Source organism: Carlito syrichta, unplaced genomic scaffold (assembly GCF_000164805.1).
Source record: "Carlito syrichta isolate Samal-C Ts95f unplaced genomic scaffold, Tarsius_syrichta-2.0.1 Scaffold301542, whole genome shotgun sequence".
NCBI classification, from domain to species: Eukaryota; Metazoa; Chordata; class Mammalia; order Primates; family Tarsiidae; genus Carlito; species Carlito syrichta.
In genome coordinates, this window is record NW_007245638.1 from 491,101 (window position 1) to 514,014 (window position 22,914).

The 22,914-nt window shown below is 41.4% G+C and overlaps 1 protein-coding gene across 2 annotated transcripts in view; it reads left to right on the forward strand.

The window, feature by feature from the left end:
- Positions 1-22,914, forward strand: part of TENM2 (teneurin transmembrane protein 2) — a 517,874-nt gene that overhangs the window by 188,498 nt on the left and 306,462 nt on the right. For both annotated transcript variants that reach the window (XM_021710791.1, XM_021710790.1), the window contains one exon: positions 18,944-19,178. In XM_021710791.1, coding sequence (XP_021566466.1) covers positions 18,944-19,178 — 235 coding nt within the window. The remainder of the gene's footprint in view (positions 1-18,943; positions 19,179-22,914) is intronic.

Here is a 22,914-nt window from a genome sequence, read left to right on the forward strand (position 1 = left end):
GCCAGCACTGAGCTTGGCATTCCCTACATTCCTAAAGGTGTTTTTCCAGATCAATCCATGACCACACGCAGAGCTGTGCCATCTCATTAAACAAAACAGGTATGATTTTCCCCATTTCTCCCAGCTCACATTCTCTCTCTCCACCAGATACGTTGCTGAGCTGTGAGCACCCTTAGGTTTCTTTCTAATTAATTTTTAAACTTTTTTTCCCTTCTTTTATCATTCTGCACTTTTTTGTTCCCAGAATCAGCCCTTTTTTACTGTTGGAAATTTCTTCAGACAGACAAGTTTCTTTCTTCCTGAGTAGCGATTTTCATTCATGAAAAATTGCCTTGTGTGCAGTCAGGAAGTAGCACAGGTTGTAGAGCACTGCAATTTGTTTCCCATCAACTAATAATCTTATTGTGATGAATAATGTAGCACTGTTAATGTTTCAGCAAGGTTATAGATTGTGCTGAGTGTCAGGAGAGAAGCCGACAACTTTGAGCAGCAAAACCATTCTTCCTCCTTTTTTACACAGTGTAGTTTCTTAAACAGCTTGCAAATAGATAGCTGAGTTTTAGCAAATGATATTTAAATAAATTCAAATACAGAAATTATTAACAATATGCCAGTAGGACTTTTACACAGATGTTGATTCCGTTTTTGTTTTTTCCAGCATGCTTTTTTTTAAGGACGTGACAAATATTTTGAAAACACATTTGTCAAGTTTTCAGGTCGATCTGCTCCTTTGGGATTTAGAGAATAGTCTTGAATTCTCTGCCTGAAATGGCCCCTGCTCTGAAGCAAGTCTCTTCCCCATAGGCCCCACCCCCAAATTCTATCCTTTTCTTAGCATTCATTGTGGTGTTTAATTTTATTGTTTTATTACATTTTAAAAATTTACATACAGTAAAATTGGCTTTACTGTTTCCAGTTCTATAAATGGTAACACGTGAGATTTCTGCAAGCATTACAGCTATAGGAACATAGGACACCCTCTTACCCAAAAAGCTTCCCCTGTGTCATCCCTTTCTAGTCACTCACTCCCTGGTCTCAACCTCTTAGAGTCACTGACCTGTCCTCAGTCACTTCAGTTATGTCTTTTTGAGAATATCATATAAATGAAATTAATTATACTGTGTTAAACCTTTTGAAACGAATTTCTTTCATTCAGCATGGTGCCTTTGACATGTATCCAAGTGGTTGTGTATATCAAGAGTTCATTCCTTTTTTAAATTAATTTATTTCTTTAATTGACAAATAAAAATTATGTACATTGATGGTATATACCATGATGTTTTGATGTGTGTATACATCATGGAATGACTACATCAAGCTAATTAGCATTTCCATTTCCTCACATTCTTAGTATTTTGTGGTGAGAACATTTAAAATCTAGTCTCTTAGCAATTTTCAAGTATAGAATACTTCATCATTAACTCTCATCATTCCTTTTATTACTGCATAGTAGTCCATTGGACCAATTACCATACTTTGTTTACTCATTCACTTGTTGTAGGACATCTGTGTGTTCTCAGTTTTTAATGGTAATGAACACAGCTGCTATCAATTTTCATGTGCAAGTTTTCAATACTCCAGGTAAATACTTAAGATTGGAATTCTTAGGTGGGGTGTTAAATTTAACGTCATGGGAAACTGGCAAACCCTTTTCCAGAGCGGTTGTGTCATTTTGCATTCCCACCAGCAATATATGGGAGTTTCCATCATGGTACTCTTGTTACCCTTCATGTCCATCCAAAGTAAAATGTGTGTTTCCAGCAAGATACTCTCTTTTGTCATGTGCTGCTTCTGGTTAATTCTAGAAGTCATTTCTGTTTTTGTAGTTTTTGTTCCCTAATGAAATAGTTTTACATTTTCTGTTATGTCTTTGAAAAAGAAGCACAAAGTGTATCTGCCTGCTTCCTTCATTCCATTTATGGTTTCTCCTTTGGGTCAGATTGCATGTGTTTTAGCTAGAAAAACACCTAAGTGATAGGTATTTGCTTTGTCCATGGAATCAGTGTGGTAATACTCAGAGAACTCAGAGACATGCAGAGAGATGGGGCCTGGGTGACTGGAAGAACTCCAGGTGGCGAAAGCTCTTCATACCCTGCGCTTCCCTTCTCCCTGCATAAATCCCAATGTCATGCTCCACTTTATGTGTGCAAAGAGTGCCCCGAAAGCCACGTGGGTTCTGCCGCTCTCTGGCACAGACTCTACTCAGCAATTCAGAACCCGGGGCAGGAATTCTGACTCTGAACCTTGCAAAGAAAGCAACAGAGCACATGTAGTCCGTGTACTTAATTGAAACTCCAATGTGCCATGCTCTATTGTCTAGAATTAAACATAAAAGACAGTTGATAAACACCACATTCAGTTGAAAACAAAATGAATCAAAATGTTATAGCTTCTCTCCACAGGTAATAATTAGCATTCTTGAGAATTTCTCCATGTGCCACGGAGGTTCGTTTAAATGGTATGCTAGCAAAAATTCTTGCACATTGGGACATGTTTATATAGAAACCAAACAGTCTAGTGAATTAGCCTTGAGAGATAAGTCTGGGTGAGGAGAAGGGAGAGGTATTCGGATATAGTTTAATGATATGCCTATCTGGGGGTGTTCATGTACCTCCTTAAGAATATGCATATATGAAAATTTTCATGTTGGGCCCAATGGCTCATGTCTATAATCCTGGTGAGACTGGAGGAGCCCTTGAGGCCAGGAGCTCAAGAGGAGTCTGGGCAACACAGTGAGATCCTGTTTCTATAAAAAAAAATTTTTTTTTTTAATTATCTGAGTGTGGTGACACATACCTCTAGTCCCAGCTACTTGGAAAGCTGAGGTCAGAGGATTGCTTGAACCCCGAAGTTTGAAGTTACAGTGAGCTCTGATCACTCCACTGTACTCTAGCCTGAGCCACAGAGCAAGACCCAGTCTCAAAAAAATAAAGAAAAAATTTCAAAGTAGTATGCCAAAATAGCCCTTACAAAGTTTTCATACATGAGCTAAAACATGAATAAAAACACGCATGGAAAAGTAAAGCATTTTGGTGGTTAACAACTACAAAGGGAAAAAAAGTTAAGGCGGAATCTGAAGCTTCTCCAAAAGGTCTGCATAGAACATGTCTTTCTTTACCTTCCTCGAGGTCAGGGACACTGTACATCCTAGAGCCCTTAGACGCAGAGTAGGTGCTCAACCACTGATTGCTGAATGGAGAAGCATGTGTATAAATGAAGACATGAGTGAGGAATGAATTAACAAATAACTGATTGAAAATGGTAAGGCTGGGCGCAGTGGCTCACGCCTATAATCCCAGCACTTTGGGAGGCCAAGGTGAGAGGACTGTCTGAGCCTACGGGTTTGAGACCAGCCTGTGCAACTTGGTAAGACCTCATCTCTACAATAAATAAAAAAATATTAGCCGAGTATGGTGGTGTGTGCCTGTAGTTCCGGCTATTTTATTTTATTTTTATTTTTTATTTTTTGAGTTGGAGTCTCACTCTGTCACCCAGGCTGGAGGGCAGTGGCACGCTACTGGCCAGTGCAGCCTCGACCTGCTGGGCTCCGGTGATTCTTCTTCCTCAGCCTTCCAAGTAGCTGGAACTACAGGCATGCGCTACCACGCCCAGCTAATTTTTTATTTATTGTAGAGACAAGGTCTCACCAAGTTCCCCGGGCGGGTCTCGAACCCGCGGGCCTCCCAAAGTGCTGGGATTACAGATTGAGCCACCAGTTCTGGCTATTTTAAAGGCTGAAGTGTAAGGCCACCAGTTCCGACTATTTTAAAGGCTGAGGTGTAAGGCTCACCAGAGCCCAGCAGGTTGACACTGTGGTGGCCGTGAGCGTGCCAATGCACTCCAGCGTGGGCACCAGAGTGACACTCCAACTCAAAAAATAAATAAATAAATAAATAAATAAATGAAATGGTAAGTGAGCTTAGCTCATGTGTCACTGTTCTTGTGTAAGGAATTTAATTGAAAAGAAAGTAAAAGGAATCTTGTGTGGAGAGAACTGTCACTTCTTTGGATTTCTCCCAGAGAATATAAAAGACTTTCTCAACTGACTCCTTGCATATGACTTTGCTAGACTCTGTACAAGAAATCCATAGAATGAAAACTCTCAATGTAATAGTATAAGAAAATGACTGACAGTAGTGGGAAACTATGGGGGGGGATGGGATTAACGGTAGCAAATATCTCTCTGGGGGTGGGGAAACCTCTTATCAACAGGGTGCCTGAATGAAACGTATTTGTATACCTAACCCTTAACTGTATCCCACAACATCATAATAAAAGATATTGATTAAAATAAAAAAAGAAAAAAAATGACATATAAGGGGGGACCCAAAATAACTGGAATTATCCTTTGGAGGATGGGCCCCTGGCAATACAGTCTTCTGCCACTAGGAAAATGTCCTAGGAACCCATCACCATCAATGTACCAGCTAGCATTGTTGTGAGAGGCTGCATTCGACCTCAGGGAATTTTTTTTTTTTTAGAGATTCTTTTAACATGTTTGCCCATTTCATGATGGGTGATTTACAAGTGTATCTGCCCACACTGTACCAAGTGTTCAGCAGCTTATTCAAAACAGCATGACCCCCCCCATGCCCTGCCCTCCCTGTTCACCTAGTCTCACCCCAAGGGACTTAAACATTTTGCCAATGTGGAAGAGGTAAAAGAAAAAACGGCTGAAGCACTAAAAGGCATCAAAACTGACGAGTTCAAAAACTGTTTTGAGCAATGGAAAAAGCATCTTGATAGGTGTATTGCATCAAACAGAGAGTACTTTGAAGGTGACTGAAGCCGGGCTCAGTGGCTCAGCCTGTAATCCCGCGCCTTTGGGAGGGTGAGGTGAGTGGATTGCCTGAGCCCGCGGGTTCGAGATCCGCCTGGGCAACTTGGCGAGACCTCATCTCCACAATAAATTTAAAAAAATAAACCGGGCATGGTAGCGCATGCCTGTAATTCCAGCTACTGGGAAGGCTGAGGCGGAAGGGTCGCCGGAGCCCAGCAGGTCGAGGCTGTGGTGGCCGGGAGCGGCCACTGCACTCCAGTCTGGGTGACAGAGTGAGACTCCAACTCAAAAAAAAAAAAAGAAAGGTGACTGAAGTTTAAACATGTAAGCATAAATACACAATTGTTTGTAAATAATTTTCAGGTCCCCCCTTGTACCATGTGTAAGTCAGAGAGGCTTATAAAGATTTAGTGGGCTAAAAATGACCAAATAAAGTCATTTGATATATAATGCTAGCTTAACCAATGCTAGACCTAGAACAGAGCAACCATAGGATAGGTTATACTTGTCAGCGCAGGGGTGAGGAAGCCATTGGATTTCATTTGATCCAATCTGAAAAGGCTTCCTGAAAGAAGTGTAATTCATATATCTCATTTTTGATTGGCAAACTCTTAGCAACATTATCCTTTTTCTGTGCCACATCCAGTTGCTCTTTGTGTCCCCAACTACATAGATGAGTCAGGTCTTACCCTGCCCCGTTATGTCAGAGGCCATTAGCACAGACTCTTCAATACAATGGATTTGTGATGGAAAGTGAACATTTTCAGGTGGCAGACAGAGCCACAGGAGATCCTGTTAGTCAGAGTTTGGAAGTGAAATGTGTCTATTCCCACTGGGGGTGTGTGGGAGGCCTCTGCTCCCATTAGTTCCATGGGGATTTCTGCATGTAAAGCATTTGTTGTCATGTTTGGATTGCTGCAGGAAGAGAAAAAATTGCTACAGTTTGCGTGAGATAGAGCTGTGTTTTAGCAAGGAAGCCCAGGATCATTTTTTTCTCCAACTTCAGTCAAGTTCAAGCTTTGGAGATTTGTCTCAAATGACACCATACAACAGCCCCTGTGAAATACTTTCGTTTCTGATGGAATTTGGAATGTCTTTCCAACCTCTTTGTTCTTGTCATATTTGTCAATGTATAATTAATAAACTAATTAATTAATTAATAAACACCCATTATTGTGTCTACTGAGTGTTTCAAGAGCCAGAGTTCAAAAAAGAATAAAAGAGTGTCTTTGCCTTCAAGGTACTTACTTTCTAGTGCAGAAAGACGGATGATTTTTCTTAAAAATGTGCTAATATGTGCTTAGAGAAAAAGAAGGCAGAGTAAGGAGGATGATGGCTGACATTGTCTTGGAAGGTGTGTCTTAAAAGATGATATTTGAGCTGAGACCTGAAGATGTCAAATATGTGAGCTAGTCAATTACCTGTAACCCCAGGCCAAAGCTTCACACAGAAGCCTGCTTGACTGGTTCCCAAATCAGACAGAGGCCTGGGAGGATCCACATCAGGGCCTTTCTGCTTGGCTGCAACATTTTCTTCAAGAACTAGACTTGAGGCTGCACGGATGAGACAAATACGGGCTGATATTCTAGGCAATCTCTATGCACATGCCAGATTTAAAATGTCTTTGTTCTTGCTTTTCCCTCTGCCTGAAACATTGTCCCCCCCGCAGACATCGGAATGGCACTCTCCCTATTTCCTTCAAGTCTCTGATCAAATATCTTCTCGAAAAGCCTTTCCAGACAACACTATTAAAGTGTCAGATAGGCAGTGTTAGAAATGGAAATAATTTTCTCTACCAAATCTGATTATTTCACGTGAGAGATGACTCTCTCTCTCCATTATGGGATTAAGAATGATCCCATTTGAGATGATAAATACTAGAATGTTTCAGTAACCCAAGAAGCTCTGAGAAACAAATTGCTAATTCATGACTTAACCCATCTAAGTGTGATGAACAACTCAGGACGTTGGTGAATTGTTCACCAGTGGGTTGCAATGACAAAGCAACCTGCATGCCTCATATAAAACCAAAGAGATTTTAAAACCTTGATTTTTATAGGAGGCTTTTCATGCAGAATGGAAGCTGATGCTTAATAGAACCACCAATGCTCAAGAAAACCTAGACCTTCCTTGTGCTGATCAATAAAATATTCTTTAAGAATCTATCAAAGAGCCGGGATCAGTGGCTCAGCCTGCAATCCCGTGCCTTTGGGAGGCTGAGGTGAGTGGATTGCCTGAGCCCGCAGGTTTGAGATCCACCTGGGCAGGCAAGACCTCATCTCTACAATAAATCAGAAAAAATTAGCCGGGCGTGGTAGCGTGTGCCTGTAGTTCCAGCTACTTGGAAGGCTGAGGCGGAAGGATCGCCGGAGCCTAGCAGGTCAAGGCTGCGGTGGCCGGGAGCGGCCACTGCACTCCAGTCTGGGTGACAGTGAGACTCCAACTCAAAAAAAATAAAATAAAATAAAAAAGAATCTATCAAAGGAAAAAGCAAACTTCACATTGTCCACCATCCGGTGGTTTTATTTAGTGTATTTAAGCTGAAAATATGAAAAATAAGTGTGCTGATTATTTTGATATTCTGTAAGGCCTAGAGCGACTATAACTCATTAGCAGGAAAAAAAAAAAAACCTTTATTCTTAATGGTGCTATTTACCCTAAAAAGTATCTGGCAATAATAAATACAATAAATCAAAAAATTAGTCAATCATGGTGGTGCATTCCTTTAGGCTACTTAGGAGACTGAGGCAGAAGGTCTGCCTGAGCACAGGAGGTTGGGGCCATGGTAGCTGCGACCATGACACTACACTCCAGCCTGGGTGACAGAGTGAAACTCCAATAAAAAAAAAAAAAGAATCTGGCAACAGAAAGTTTTTCCAATTAGCAAAATAATAATCTTTGAATCGCAGGGTCTGCATCACTCTCTCTCCACCACCTCATAAAAGAATTAGCTTAGTCAGGCAAAAATAAATACTGACATTTTCTAAACGATTCCTATTTGTGATGCATTTTCTGAGCTCTTTAAATGTACTATCTCATTTAACTCTCTTTACCAAGTAGGAACTGTTGTTAACCACCTTTGATAGGTGAGGAAACAAGATTCAGAGGTTATAAGTACCTCAAAAACTTTGGTTGTCTAACTACAAAAGTTCCCCAGGCAAAACTAGAGAGATCAATGCCTTCAAGATTAAAAAGACCCAGAAATGGCATCATGGATCCTGGTTAGGGAGAAGTCTGTTTTTTCCCCCTAATGGATCCAATAAAATCACAGTGGGCACTAGTGATTCTGATGGCATTGACTCCTCCTCCCGCCACAAAACTGAGAGTTGCAGAGCTCACTGGCCTCCCCTGGGTCCCTGTTTTTTCTGGAAGTCGTTTGCACCCTGGGCTCTTCAGGTTGGGAGTGGGAAAGTTCCATGCTACATAATAAAAAGCATCGTGAGCACTGTGAAGGACCTGATCTACTTTCTCTGGGAGATATAAACGACTCCAAGACAACTTTGAAAGAAACAGAGGAGCAATGATGAGCAAAGTGCAAAGGGTGTTCTCTCTGACAGCACTTGAGCCACATGATCCTGGGCAGTGGATGCTTCAAGAAGCGCTCAGATATTTGTTTTTCTTGGGTGACTACTTGCTTGTGTGTGTGTGTGTGTGTGTGTGTGTGTGTGTGGTGTTCTGAAGGCAGAAAGGAGATTCTGAAAATTTCTCTAGCAAGATGACATCGCTGTCCCATGACATCAGCTGTCACTTGACATGAAACCAGATGCAGTTCAAGAACTGGCATTCAGCTGACTTCTGTTTATATAGTATGGAGATACTTTTGTTCCCTAGTCCTATAAGGCATACCAGGAGAGATTTGGGGAAAAGGTCACCCAGATAGTAAATAATTCTGCTAAGCTTTGAAGTGAAAATGCTCGGAGGAACTTTTATTTCATCCCTGCCACTTAAGTGGTGTGCTTTGGTCATTCTAGGTGTTAATGAGTCACGCAGATCAGAGTATGGTCCCATCATTCTGCTCATCAGAAGCGCAATCTGAAATCAAAATCATGTTTCATCTTTGTTTTGATCCTCGTGTTCAAGGCATAGCATTGTAAACATCTCTTAAAAAAAAAAAGAAGAAGAAGAAGAAGAAGGAAATACACCTGCACCTGAAAGAAAAACTAGTTAAAAACCTAAAGAATGGCATTTTGATGGAAAAGAAAACCAGTAGCTTTGACTTTAAAAAAAAAAAAAAGTCCAGTCTTTGAAAAACATATTATCTTTCATGGGAAGGGAAATATCCAAATTTTGCCCAGCCTATTTTACAAATAAGACCTTGAAAAGCTACATGATGAGCTGGAATGAGAGGAGTTTAAATTTTTGATGCAATTCTCTGCTCAGGAAAGTGATAATGCAGCTCAAATAACAGGGAGAGTATTTTCTGCTGTAGCACAACAATCAACATAACGTCTGAGCGTATTAATAATTTCACTCCTAAACTTCTCGACAGGGAGTGTATGGGTCTTAATAGTATTGTCAAGATCCTTAGGGCAATTGAAAAACCCAAAATCATTACTTTCTACTGATAGGCTTTCCTCTCCCAGAGGAAACCAAAATATCTAGGGTAATGTAGATTTATTGAAATGCTCAGATAGACACCGCTCAGACGTAACTTTGCAATAAAATCTTCTCTTTAGAAGGGTTCTTCTCAAGTTTTTCAAGTGGCCTCTTGCTCTCTCTCTAGTTTTTTTTTTTTTTTTTCCCTGTCTTTGTCACTTGGAGTAGCTAATGGAGTTGACATTGATCTCAAGTAATACTTTCCTGATGATTTAGAAAAGCAAAGAATAAGTACAGGGGCATGGAAAATGATGTGGCATTGATGACAAAAATCCCTTTCTGACCCTTCATGTCTGAGAATTTGCCCTATTTGGGTGGGGTGGTCCCAAACCCACAGTAGTTATTAAGCTCTTAACCCCAAGGGCAGCTGCTGATCCAGCACCCAGTTCAAATCTCCTTCTTCTTTCTCCCTCCCTAAATGAGGCCTTGCCTGTGGCTGGCCTAGGTGGTTACAGCCATACCTGGCCTGCTTGAACAAATTTCAGGCTTACTCCCAGGCCCAGTATACAGCTAGCTCTCAAATGCCATCTCCTGACAATCTCCATCTGAAAAATACCAACAGCAGCAAGGTCCCAGCCAAAAAGCTCCCACAGAGGACCTGCCTCAGGCAGCCAGGGAGAGATATTCTAAGGGCTGTGAAGTGTGTCCCACCTAAGATCTAACTTTGATGGGCTCCAGTGGAGCTCAGCAACAGACCCATGTCATGGTAAGAAAGAAAGAAAGAAAGAAAGAGAGAGAGAGAGAGGGAGGGAGGGAGGGAGGGAGGGAGGGAGGGAGGGAGGGAGGGAGACAGAGAGAGTCACCATTTCTATGAAATATCCAGAACAGGCAAATCCATAGGAACAGAAAATACATTAGCATTTGCCAGAGGCTGAGGGTGGCAGGGACTAGGGGTCCAAGGGATATAGCATTTCCTTTGGAGGTGATAAAATGTTCTAAAATTAGAAAGTCGTGATGGCTGCATATCTTTGTGGATATCCTAAAGAAACACTGAAAGGTATGTCTTTTTTTTGACTTGGAGTCTTACTCTGTCACCCAGGCTGGAGTGCAGTGGCACCATCATGACTCACTGTAACCTCAACCTGGGCTCAGGCAAGCTTTCTGCCTCAGCCTCCTGAGTAGCTGGGACTACAAGCGTGCACCAACATACCCGGCTAATATTTTGATGTTTTAATGAAACAGAATCTTGCTGTGTTGCCTAGGCTGGTCTCCAACTCTTGGGCTCAAGCAATTCTCCTGCCTCAGCCTCTCAAAGTCCTAGGATTACAGGCCTGAGCCACCATGCCCAGACTGAAACATATACTTTTTAAAAGTTAGATTTTATTGCATCTTAATAAAGCTGTTCTTTAAAAAAAGAAGAAGAAGAAGAGGTGGTCAAGCAAAGCCAGGAACAAACAACCGAAAAACAAAGACAGAGAGGTTCAAAGGCACCTTCCTCCTGTGTCTGGCTGTCTCCCTGTTGAAGGACTCTCTGAAGGCATTAAGAATTAGGGAATTTGGGGGACCCCATTATCAATTCCAGCAATTGACTGAAACACTCAAAGGACAGAGGCAGAAATCTTCTCTGACCATTCTCCACTGAGACTCTCAAAATATAACCCTCATTCGTTCATTCATTCACGCTTTCACTCATTCATTCAGCACTAGTTCTATACCAGGCACTGTAGCCTCGTACTGGGGTTGTACAAACAGGAGAGATGAACTCTTTTCACTGGAGGAGCTCATGATCTAACGGAGAACACAGGAGAGTCCAAAAATCACGTAAAACCATGTACCGGAGGAGATAAAAGAAAGGCAAGCACCCAAAGGAGCACAGATATATTGCAGTTCAATTATAACACAAAGTCCCTCCACCTCAGTTTCCTCATCTTTAAACTGGAGAACAATATCTACTTTGAACGTTATTGTAAATTTTAAGTAAAATGAAGGGTGCTTATCACACAGCTGGTGTTATTAACTGGGAACTATTGTTCTCAGATGATCTAAGATGTCCCTCCAAACCCCTGTTTGTAGGTGGAGCTGAGGAAACATTGGTCTCTAAGCCTGCAAATGATTGTTCGGTACGACTGGAATTCCCATGCTCTGCGCGTGAAGTTGATCGGGGTGTCTTTGGGAATGCATTTGGAATGTTTTTCTCTGAGGTCGTATATTTTGTGTAAGCAGGGGAGCTATAAATTATTCCTTATAAGGGAATGGAGCCCTTTTCTTTTCTGGCCCTCTGTTCGGGCTGAGTGGTGTGCTTCCATCAAGGATGGCCCCCTAATATAAGACTGGGTGACCCAGGGCAGAAGCACAGGGAGGGTAAGAAAGAGGCTTTCATGTGACTCCTTCCTTCAGTCTTCCTTTGTGTTTCTCCTCCACTCTGAGAGGTGGAGAAAGGCTGCAGTCACATCTTGTTCTGAAAGTGGTCAGACCTGAGAAGACTGCAGACAAGTCAACTGCCCTGCAAAGCCACAATACCATACGTGGGTCTGCAACAAAAAATAAGAGTCCAGGCCGAGTACGGTGGCTCCTACTTGTAATCCCAGCACGTTGGAAGGCTGAGGCAGGAGGATAACTTGAGCCCAGAAGTTCGAGGTCAGCCTGGGCAATATAGTGAGCGCTCCTCTCTACAAAAAATAAAAAAGGTAGCCACACATGGTGGCATGTGCCTGTAGTCCCAGCTACTTGGGAAGCTGAGGTGGAAAGGGTCATCTGAGTCTGGGAGGGTGAGAATGCAGTAAGTCGTGATTGCGCCACTGCACTCCAGCCTGGGTGACAGAGCGAGACCCCAATTTTTTAAAAAAAGTATCTTCTTTAGGGGACAAATCATCCCGCAGATGTTAAGGCAGGGAAGGAGGGAGCAAGATTAATGTCTAAAAAGCCCAATGCTCAGAGACAAATAAGACAATCTCTTTCCAAACACGGGAGGAGGCTGGATTTGGACCTATTCCCTCCATCCTTCCAACCCCAGGCTGTTGGCAAAGCACCTCTGGTCAGAGCAGGACAGGACAAGCTGGGACAGAGCATGCCCTTGCAACTGTCCCTGGCAGACCTAATTGCTGCTCGTTCCTCATGCCATTAGTTACGGGAGCCAGAGATGGGGCACAGAGGATGAAGATTGAGAAAGACCTTTTGGGAAGGCATAGAAAAGAGAGTTCACTGCAGTTGGGCATGCTGGCCTATTTCTCCCAATTCAAGCATCATCAGGTGCAGAACTCTGAGGCAGTTGATTCCCTCTCATTTCTCGCAAGATTCAATTCTGCCATTTAAGCAAATATGCAAAAGAACGAGTCACACCAGGTTTCCTCTGTATTTGCTAGGTGTATACAAGCCAGCGGGGTCCTGTTCCTCCTAGTACAACTGTGTTCTGGCTTTGGGTTTCTTTGTATATGGCTGGGAGGGGAAGAGGCCCTGGGATCAAATACCAGCTCTATCTCTTACTAAATTATGTGACCTTTAGTGCATCACTTAACCTCTCTGAATCTCATTGCTGGTTCTGTAACATGGGCATAATAAGTGACATATCCCATAGGAGTGAATAGGAATACATTGAAATCATGTGTGTACAGCACTCAGCACAGTACCCGACATACAGGGAGAATTAACTCATGGCAGCCGGAGTCAATATTACCATTTTGTTTTCATCAACATCAATTGTTTTGTCTATGGCAATAGAACAGTTCTGAACCCCAAGTTTCATTATTGTCAGCTCTTAGAGAAATGCTCTTGAGACTGTCTGTGTTAATGGTCCTGCCCATGAAACTCTGTCATTCTACTCTTCTGCAAGTGGAATTTGAAAGTGGAGCAGTCCGAGATTGGTGAGTTTCCCTCCATGTGTTCATTGAGTATCTCCTTCCAAGAACTGTCATCTCAAAGAGCTAGGAAAAGTGGGGCCCACAGAGCCCCGGAAGGGTCTCATCATCTTTCTCAGAGTCTTGGTTGCATAGGTTGTTATTACTATTATCATTATGATTAATTATACCAAATAATAGTATATCATAATGATATTTATTAATCACTTGCCATATGCCAAGAATTGTGCTAGGCTCTTTATGTATATTATCATCTGATTCTCCTAGCAACCATATGTGAGAAGTAAAATTACTATAACCATCTCTCAGATGAACAAGTAGACTCAGAAAAGATATATATGACTTTCCAGTGGTCATACATCTGGCGAGTAGCCATTGGTTCAAAGCCATTCTCCAGCCTGACCATCTGCAATAGACTTCATGCTCTTTAGTTCTAACCAGAGACTATTGTTCTCGAAAATCCTCACTCCTGATTCCCTTCTCACTCAAGGTCAATTTTGAACAGGGTGTCCTAGTGCCAATTTTCACCAGCCAGAGACTCCAAAGTCTCTGCCAACACCACCCCCACTTCTACCATGTTTCAATTGCTGTCAAGATGTAACTTGCTCCAAAAGGGTGGTTCAGTAGAAGAAGACAGAGAGTTTGTGGTTAATGCATCATCTCAGAGTTTGAGGGAATTGGAATTTTTAAGACCAACAATTGGCATACCATCTTCAGGAATGAGTGATTTATTAGAATATGGGCAGGCCTCTACTTTTTTTTCTATCATCATTTTTAATCACCAGGAAAAATTGCTGAAGACTATATAGAGCCCAAGACAAGCCTTTTTAGTTTGTTCGTGCACTCCCACCACCATCCATGCCCCTACCCTTGGCAAGAGTAGACCCAGCCTAAATGTCTCCCCTAGCTGTTTATTTTTGCAGATTGCAACAACAATCACCAGTTACTAACAATTTACTTCCTTGGCTCCCCCCAAAATTCTTCCTTTATATATTATTTAAGATGTGGGCATTGATTGTTTCCACATGCTGTTTGAGCAACTTTAATGGAATCAACACGAGAGTTGAGACTCCAAGGTTTTACAGTTCCCACATCTGACTTTGTTGGAATTGACATTGCTACTCCACAAAGAAGCAGCTTTCTTTGGCTTAAGTTTCATTGTCAACCAAGAGACAGTTAGAAAGGACAAAATATGCGAATGCCACGCCTGTCAAAATCAAATGGCCGCAACTGTCCCACAGAAGATCTAAAAACACAGAAGCAAGACCACTCTGCAGCAGAACAAACAGTAGTACTTGTTCAAGCACTGAATTTTTAAGTATACAGGAAACACCTTCATTATAAATTAACTTATTATTTTCAAGAAGCCTTACTTAAAATAGCTCCTTCTTCCTAGAACTAAAAGTCATGCAGTATCTAAAAATAAATTTCAGGTCCCCAACTTATGATACATCAGGTACACTATAATATTTTAATGGCAGTTGCCTTTTGCCTACTAATAGCATGCTTATTACATTGATACATAGTTATTTGTGGTTAAATTGTATTATGTGATTTCATATTTATGTACTAGAAGAGCTCTTAATATGCACATTAATTAAACGCAATAAATGTGTGGAACTTAGAGTGGTCATTAGGTTTCCTTCATCAAAATAAGTTATTCATTTCTGTTTCACAGTAGTTGAAGACATCCATTGCTTTGGAGAAGGTCTTTTTGTGCATTTTGGCTTTTTTGGAAAATAAGAAGGCATGCTGTCAGCCATTGATTGCATTTTTGAAATAGAAAACCTTCTTAACCAGTAAGAACGTTGGATGGCTATAATAAAAACTGATAAACGTGGAAAGTGCTTGAGATCATATAGCAGAGGTGTTTCATGTTAGAGGTACCCACACTTAATACCAGGGTACCCTCAGTTAAAGTAAGAGTCAAAAAATAATGTGAACATTCAGTAACATAGCCAGACATGGTGGCTTGTGCCTGTAATCCCAGCACTTTGGGAGGCTGAGGCAAGAGGATAGCTTGAGCCCAAGAGTTCAAGATCAGCCTCGGCAGCATAATGAGAGCTCTTCTTTACAAAAAAAATCAAGGCATGGTGGCTTGCACCTATAGTCCCAGCTACTTGGGATGCTGAGATTGGAGCATCACTTGAACCCAGAGTTTTGAGGCTGCAGTGAGCCATGATTATGTCACCATATTCCAGTCTGGGCAACAGAGTAAGACCCTACTTCAATTAAAAAAAAAAAAAAACTCAGTAACATGAATACAAACAGCCAGATTAAGAGAACAAGATGTTAGGGTTCATGGCAAACCAGATAAACTACCCAACAGCATTCTAGTTGTTGTAGGCTGTATCCAGTTTTTGTAAGGGAATACAGACTCTGTGTTTGGGTTTTGATTTTGTCTTCAAGAGAAGTCAGAAATCCAGAACACTAGACAAAATCTTCACTTCAAATTTTTGGTAATATTCAGCTTGAGGGCCATCAGTCTGCGACTTCTGTCCTAGAGAGATGAAGTTTGGATTTAGTTTTGCTGCTCAAATCTGGGCTCCCTGAGAGCTGTAGTTATGTCTTATTCATCCTTTAATCCCTGGAAGAACCAAGCAGTGTTCTCCGCACATGGTGTTTGGGAACTTGCCAGCCATCGGGCAGCGTGGTTAGCACTTTACATTAGTCCTTCCTCTCTAACTTTCACAGCCACCTTAACGGGTTGTTACTGCTGTTTTCACCATTTGGCAGATGAGTAAGCTGAGAATTAAAGAACTGAGGTAGCATGCACAGGTTCACACAACTAGAAAGCGGCAGATTCAGTCCTTGGACCCGGTTCTATAGGATTTTATCTCCTAACCTCCAGCTGAAGGCCCTTCCTAGAAGTTCTCACATCACTCTGTGTATCTCCCAGTGGGGGCATTTGCCACTCTGTACTGTCAGTGTCTCTTCCTTCTGTCTCCCGCACCTTGTTGAAACATATGGGTTGGATGGATGGATAAATGAGCAAAGAGCATCAAGGCCACAATGGAAAGGAGCAACAGAAATGAGGAGAATGTCTTCTAATACTGAGGATGCTGGATAATTTTTTTGTTGCCATTGATAATTTGATTCATTTGCAATGAAACAGCACTTTGCTTTATAGAAGTGCAGAATTAACTACTGTTCATCTTCCCTCATTCTTCTTTTTCCATTTCCCCCAGAAAGCTGTAGGCCTTCTCTTTAGGAGAAATGGAAACAGAACTTGACCTCTCTCCAGTTAACTGGTAAACTCACAGTCTGTTTTTTGGGGGGGACATAGCACACAGCACCCAAGTCGGTACTTCTCTTCCCCCAGGGCACCACCCCTGAATATTATCAGCACAAGCAACCGCAGGAATTCTGCCCATGCAGAACACAGATGGACAGAAAAAGGACCACCCAGCTGGAGCAGACAAGGAGAACTCAGTTCATGGTGAATAGACAGGAAGCAGGAGGGCCTGGTATCTCACTTAGGGAACTGGGTCCTTTCCATGGCCTCTTTGTACTTTGGAAGGGTGTGTGGTCTGGAGAGCTGAGGGTGGGAGGCCCAAGGCAGAGGAAGATGGAAAGTTGGGACTTGGGGCCGGGAAGGGCAGGTTCTCACTTGCATACTGACTCACCTCATCTTCCTGAGGCAAGTCTCGTAACTGCCTAACTAATGGGGAATAATGACACCACTTGGATGGTAGTTGAGAGCGGGGAAAGAAAGTCTCAAGCCTTTCATTAACCGTGTGTGAGGGGCTTGGATAGCATCTCTGAAAGATCATTATTACATCATTTCACCCCCTTCCCACCTCTTCCCACTAATATGAGACAGACAAATGCTAAATAACTGTGTAATAATACATTACCAGATAGACAACAATGCCAGAAAATATAATAGCCGGCTGCAGCTATGAAACTCCCCCAAAGATATATTTAAAATGTCACTGATGCATAATGTACAATAGGAATTGCAGGTTCATTTGGAGGACACGATTTAAAATCTATACAACTGTACAGCGCTGTTTCCCACTGGGTTTTAGTTTTAGTTGTCCTTTTCTGAATATCAAAAAAAAAAAAAAACTCCCAAGTAATTTCAACCCAGAGATTTCCTCCATATTTTTCCTTCTTGTTTTTGTTAGTCATGATGTTCTCCAAACCTAGTATCTTCTTGACATGTTGTCTTTTCCTTGGAATGTTTCTGCAGCCTTCACAGGAACCCTAGAAGGTAGATTACACCTTTTGGAGATGTAGCCTGGCCACATAAGGAGACAAGTAGTTGAAATTTGTGTCAAATTGCTTGTTTAAATGACTTGAGCCAACTTCTTAAAGCCAGGACAGCAGGGGCTGAGGATTTTAAAAGTTGGCAGGGGCAAGAATGACACGCTCAGCAGTCACCTGGTGTGCTGCCAACCTTGCCTGGAAGCTTCAAAAAAATACAACTTTCTCAAAGGACACAAATTAAAAGTCATGTTTCAGCATCCATTAAGGCAAAATTATAGGCTTACATCGCATAGTGAACCACGTTCAGTTTCATTATGCTTAAAATATTTCATTTTGTAGATTGAGAATCGGTTGCTAGGAAAACCTTGTGTGGAGTTGTCATAGATAGTGATATTTACTAGGGGATATTTATTGAGGGAGGGTTCTCCTTTGTTCGTTTTTCCTGAAAGGATAGAGGATTTTGTTCTTTATACATATATAAAAAGTAGAATGCAATTTGGAGTAAGGGTCATGGTTTGAAAACATCTGCCCTGACCTTCTCTAGAGATGAATCCTCGGGGTTTACCTCTCAGAGGAGAGAAGTTAGCAACCTGCTGATTGGGCTCACAGGTGTGTTTTGCTGACTCTCATTTTTTTAAAAATTGCATATATATAATATAATATATATACACACACATGCATATATATACAAACATGTTTTTGTGTACACATACACAGACATACAGATTTTATTTTGTTTGTCAACATTGTAGAAAGGCTGGGCACAGTGGCTCATGTCTGTATTCCCAGCACTCTAGGAGGCCAAAGTAGGAAGGTTGCTTGAGCCCAGGAGTTCAAGACCAGCCTGGGTAACATAGCAAAACCCCTGTCTCTATTTCTTTTTAATTAATTAATTAAAAACCATTTTAAAAAACCCAAAATTTTATCTGAAAGTCCAGATCTTCAACTCTTCTAGAAAAACTAGAAGACACGGTTGCCTCAAGCCCTCCTTCATTCCCACATGGCCGAATTGGCCAGGTGCTTAGTCAGAGGTGCTTCTGTCTTCTCCAGTTCAGCTCAGTACACAGCTGGCCCATCCAATCCTCCTGCCTGACCCCTAGAGGTATCCAAATTTGCCACCTTCTGACTTAGAATATATCATATTCTTATTATCTCTAAAAGACGAAATATCTTTTAAAGAATGTGTGCAGTGTACGGGTTTATCAGGAAAGGGAACAGGGACTTGTTACAACAGTGTTCAGCCTTGAATGTCATTTTGCTTTCATGGCTGTATTGGAATGTTTCCAATAATCCCTCTGACCAGCCCTCATCAATCTGGTTTTGCTAAACTAGTTTCTTGTTATTCTTCATTTGATGCATGTGGATAAATGCAAATCAAAGCGCACTATTTACTTGTGACTACCTCTGGGATGCCTTCTGCAGTCTCCTCTGCCTCTCTAGCTTGTGGCTTTCAGCGATTGTCAGCAGAGAGACTTTGGTTCTGTACTCCCTGGAGGTTTGCAGAGCCTGAGCCTGGACTCTTCAGTTGCTAACAGTGGTTTCACCTTCCTCTCTTTTTCAGGCCCTCCAAACCACCACAGCCAGTCGACACTGAGGCCCCCGCTCCCACCCCCTCACAACCACACGCTGTCCCATCACCACTCGTCTGCCAACTCGCTCAACAGGAACTCACTGACCAATCGGCGGAGTCAGATCCACGCCCCGGCTCCAGCACCTAACGACCTGGCCACCACGCCGGAGTCTGTTCAGCTTCAGGACAGCTGGGTGCTAAACAGCAACGTGCCACTGGAAACCCGGTAAGTCCCCATTCCCAACTCACCTAGAGTCATACTCAGGGGTCACCCTACCCCTGAGTCACCGCACAGAGCCACGGGGCGTCTCAGAGTTCTAGTGGGAGAGACATTCTGGGCATAGATAATGAGACAAGTTTACCAACTCGTTCCCTTGGTAATTTGACCCCGGACAGTAGGTTGACAGGTATTTCTTTGTTCACATGTGTCTCCTCTTAATGCTTGTTTACTTTCTTAGACAGCCCGTGTGTACCCAACTAATAGAATTAGCATAACATATTTTTACTCAAAGGCTCATGGGAAACATGCTTATAAGGGTATATTGACTGAAAGCGGCTGATAAATTATGCATTTGGCCTTTCTTGAAGTAATAAATGAAGACTCATTTGAAATTAAGTGTTTGGGGAGACCTTGAGAAACAATCCCTGATTCCAAACTGACAGAAGTATAATTTTAATTTATATTTCATCCGACATGCAGTCTCACTTTAATCCCTCCTGTACACACTAACAGCTTGATGCCTGTGGGGCAAACAATAGTGTATAAAAACAAACAAGGAAACAGGACAGCTCTTATGTGAAGAGGGAAGAGTTTGGAAAGGATCTCCTGGTCTGGCTTGTTTTGCCTTTGCTTCTCTGCTTTTTTCACCTTTGCTTCTGGTCTTCCAAAACCATGTGTGCTTTCCTGACCTGAAAAGAGACCCTTGGGTCAGGGTGTGGTGGGTGGGAATGTAACTGACAGTTCATGAAGGCAGTGATTGGGTTGGCCAGATATGGAAACAACATTGCTGTTCTATCCCCAGACACTTCCAGGGTTTGTGTGCTCGAAGTGCTATTGTTTCCTTGTCAGGAAGAACCGTGGAGACTAACCAGAGAGAAGGGCTAATTCATACTGACCCTTCAAAAAGTTCTCAAATAGATTTTAAACTTTAATAACTTAGGTTCGAGGAAAGACAGAAATAATCTGTAATCTTTCTGATAATGGCCAGAGAGAATTTTCTGCACACCGCTGGAAGCAATTGTGAGAGTCACAGCATTTGGAGTTGTTTCTTATCTACAATATTTTTTGTTTTATAAGATCTTGAACATTAATATGTGTACACTTTTGTCACTTGTAATCACTCCAAATTTAATTTTATTTTCTGAAAAGTATAGGTTATTTTTAACCATGCCTACAATCTTAATCCCAAAAGCTTAAAATATGTAAAGCCAATACAAACAATATGTGTGTATTATACATAATAGATATATTTAAATATCTGCACTGGTATAGTAACCCACTAATAAACAAGTTTTCTGGAAACTGATTAGTCAACCAGGCTTGACTCGGGATATTGTCCTAGTTGATGATAGTCCTAAAGGGTGGATAAGATTTTCTGTCTTTTTCCTCTTCCTCTCCATATTTATGAACCACTATAGAGTTTGTTTTCTAGTCAGACTACTTTTACATTAAGACTATTATTTTTAAAATAGTATCTGTATAAAAAGGCTACATAGAGTAGATGAAAAAGGAAGAGAAGGAAGAAAAGAAAAGGAAGAGGAGGTATAATAGCTATAGTCAAAAAAGAAAGAAAGCAGAGGACCACCATCACTCTTACCAATCAGTTCTTATTGTGTACTTTATGTATGCTAAACATTAATACTTCTCATGCATGATCTCATTCAAGCCTGAAAGCAATTCAGTGAGATAGGAGGGGACTTTTATTATTGCCATTTTAAAGTTGCAAAATCTAGGGATAGAGGGACAGAGTAACCTGCAAGAAGTCTACAGCTTTGCGCCACATTGGATGAAATGCTGGCAGTTACTACACACAACATAAGATGGTGAAGTGTCTGATGGGTGAACAACCACAAACCTACATTTATCGCCCTAGTTGTTACATTTACAGGACTGGATCCGTCAGAGTGTCTTCTCTTTGCAAGGAGTCTCCCCTCGGTAGTAAGAGCACCAAGAGGAGCACATAAACACATCTCTCTCCCAACTTCCACCTCCTGATGTAATCATTGGCTTTACAGGAGATTTATTTTGAGCAACCATTTGTAATAAAGTATCCTCTTGACAGTATCTAGTAGAGAGGACCAACAAAACAAAGCAGATCACTTTCCCACTTTCCTAAAATAAGCTTTTGCAGAATTTACTTTTTGATCTGTAGCCTTTCTTCAGATCCTTTGGGCAGCTGACATTCCTCCAAGGATTAGGACTTCTCAATGATGGTTTTGGAAGAGGCAAGTTACAGACATAATTTGATAGGACTGCCAAAACCTTGAAGTCTACCAGAAGGAAAAAACGAGAACAACGTCTGAATATTCTTTGATAAGCATATTCAAGAGCCAAGGATGAGAGGTATAAGGCCTTGGAAGAGAGCTATGACTAAAATTAAGCAGAGGGTATAGAAGATGGCAAATATTTAAAACTCCATTCATGCAACTGAATATGTGGAACTTGAGTGTGTAACTGGTCTCACACATGAACACTTTAGCAGTGGTCCACAGAATTTTTTAAATGTATACTTCTCTTTTAAATATTATTAATTCTGTCTCATATTAACAAATATTTACTGAGTTTCTTGTGTACAACAAGGGCTATGTCAGGTACCAGGAAGATAATCAAACATAAAACAGATCCTTTCCTTAAAACTCATGTAATATAAAGTAGAAGATAGGTACATAAACAAAAAGAGAGTACAACATATACAATAATGGAAGTGATAGAAGAAACAGGTTAGACTAGGAAAAGCTTCAGGGCCATAGAAAAGTTCTAAATTCAACAACACCTGCAGCAGCTGGTGTAAAACCATCATACATGCAGAGGCCTAGCTACAGGAAACCTCACAACTACCTCTTGTCAGATGTGCCTGCTAGGATGCTTGCAGTGGTCAAGAGTTGACAACCAAGGCAGGAACTAGCTTAGTTAGAGACCCCTGGAGCATGTGCATCAATAGCCAAGTTTGACCTAAGATAACCATAAACCTTCATTGTAATGCTATTAACATAAAATTACCCTAGAGGAGCTCCCACTCCCATCATATATCTGACACCATGATAATACTGGTATGACCCTATATGGCCTGCAAAGTCCCCTACCTGTCATGAGTGTGGAGTAACAGAGACTCAGCTCTAAGACCACCCATTCTAGAAAAAAATCCACCCCAAACCCACTGCTCAATATCCCTAAGAATAAAAGTTGTAACTCAATAATAGTTGGTGGCAGAAAAAGCAGCTTTCTGTAGGCTCTTTCTGCCCATTCCCCTTTCTTGGGTGTACTCTCTTCTTAGTTTAATAAAGCTATTTTCTTATCCAGTTTCTTTGTGTGTCTGTTTGTGACTTCATTTCAAATGTGAACCCAAGAACCTATCATCAACCCTCACACACCAGGAGAGGCACCTCTTCTCCCAGTAATAGAAGTGTGAATGTTACAGCGGCTGTAGAGCAGAAAATATGATTAATTCTCCCAGAAAGATTAGGAAAAATTTCATAGCTAAAGCACTGCTTGAGCTTGGTTTTGAGGAATGAATAGGAGTTCACCTAGTAGAAAAATAAAAAGAAAAGTCACACTGTAACATTTGTTCCTATTCCCAACTATTTTTTCATATGGTCTTAGCAACAGAGAAAAAATGTACTCATTCAAATTCTAAAATATTGTGTTTAATGATGTTATTTCATTTCTTAGCCACAAGAGAGTTTGTTAGTATGGGATTTCTTCTTGTTGGGAGCATGGTGTCGTACTAGGATTCCCATTCCTA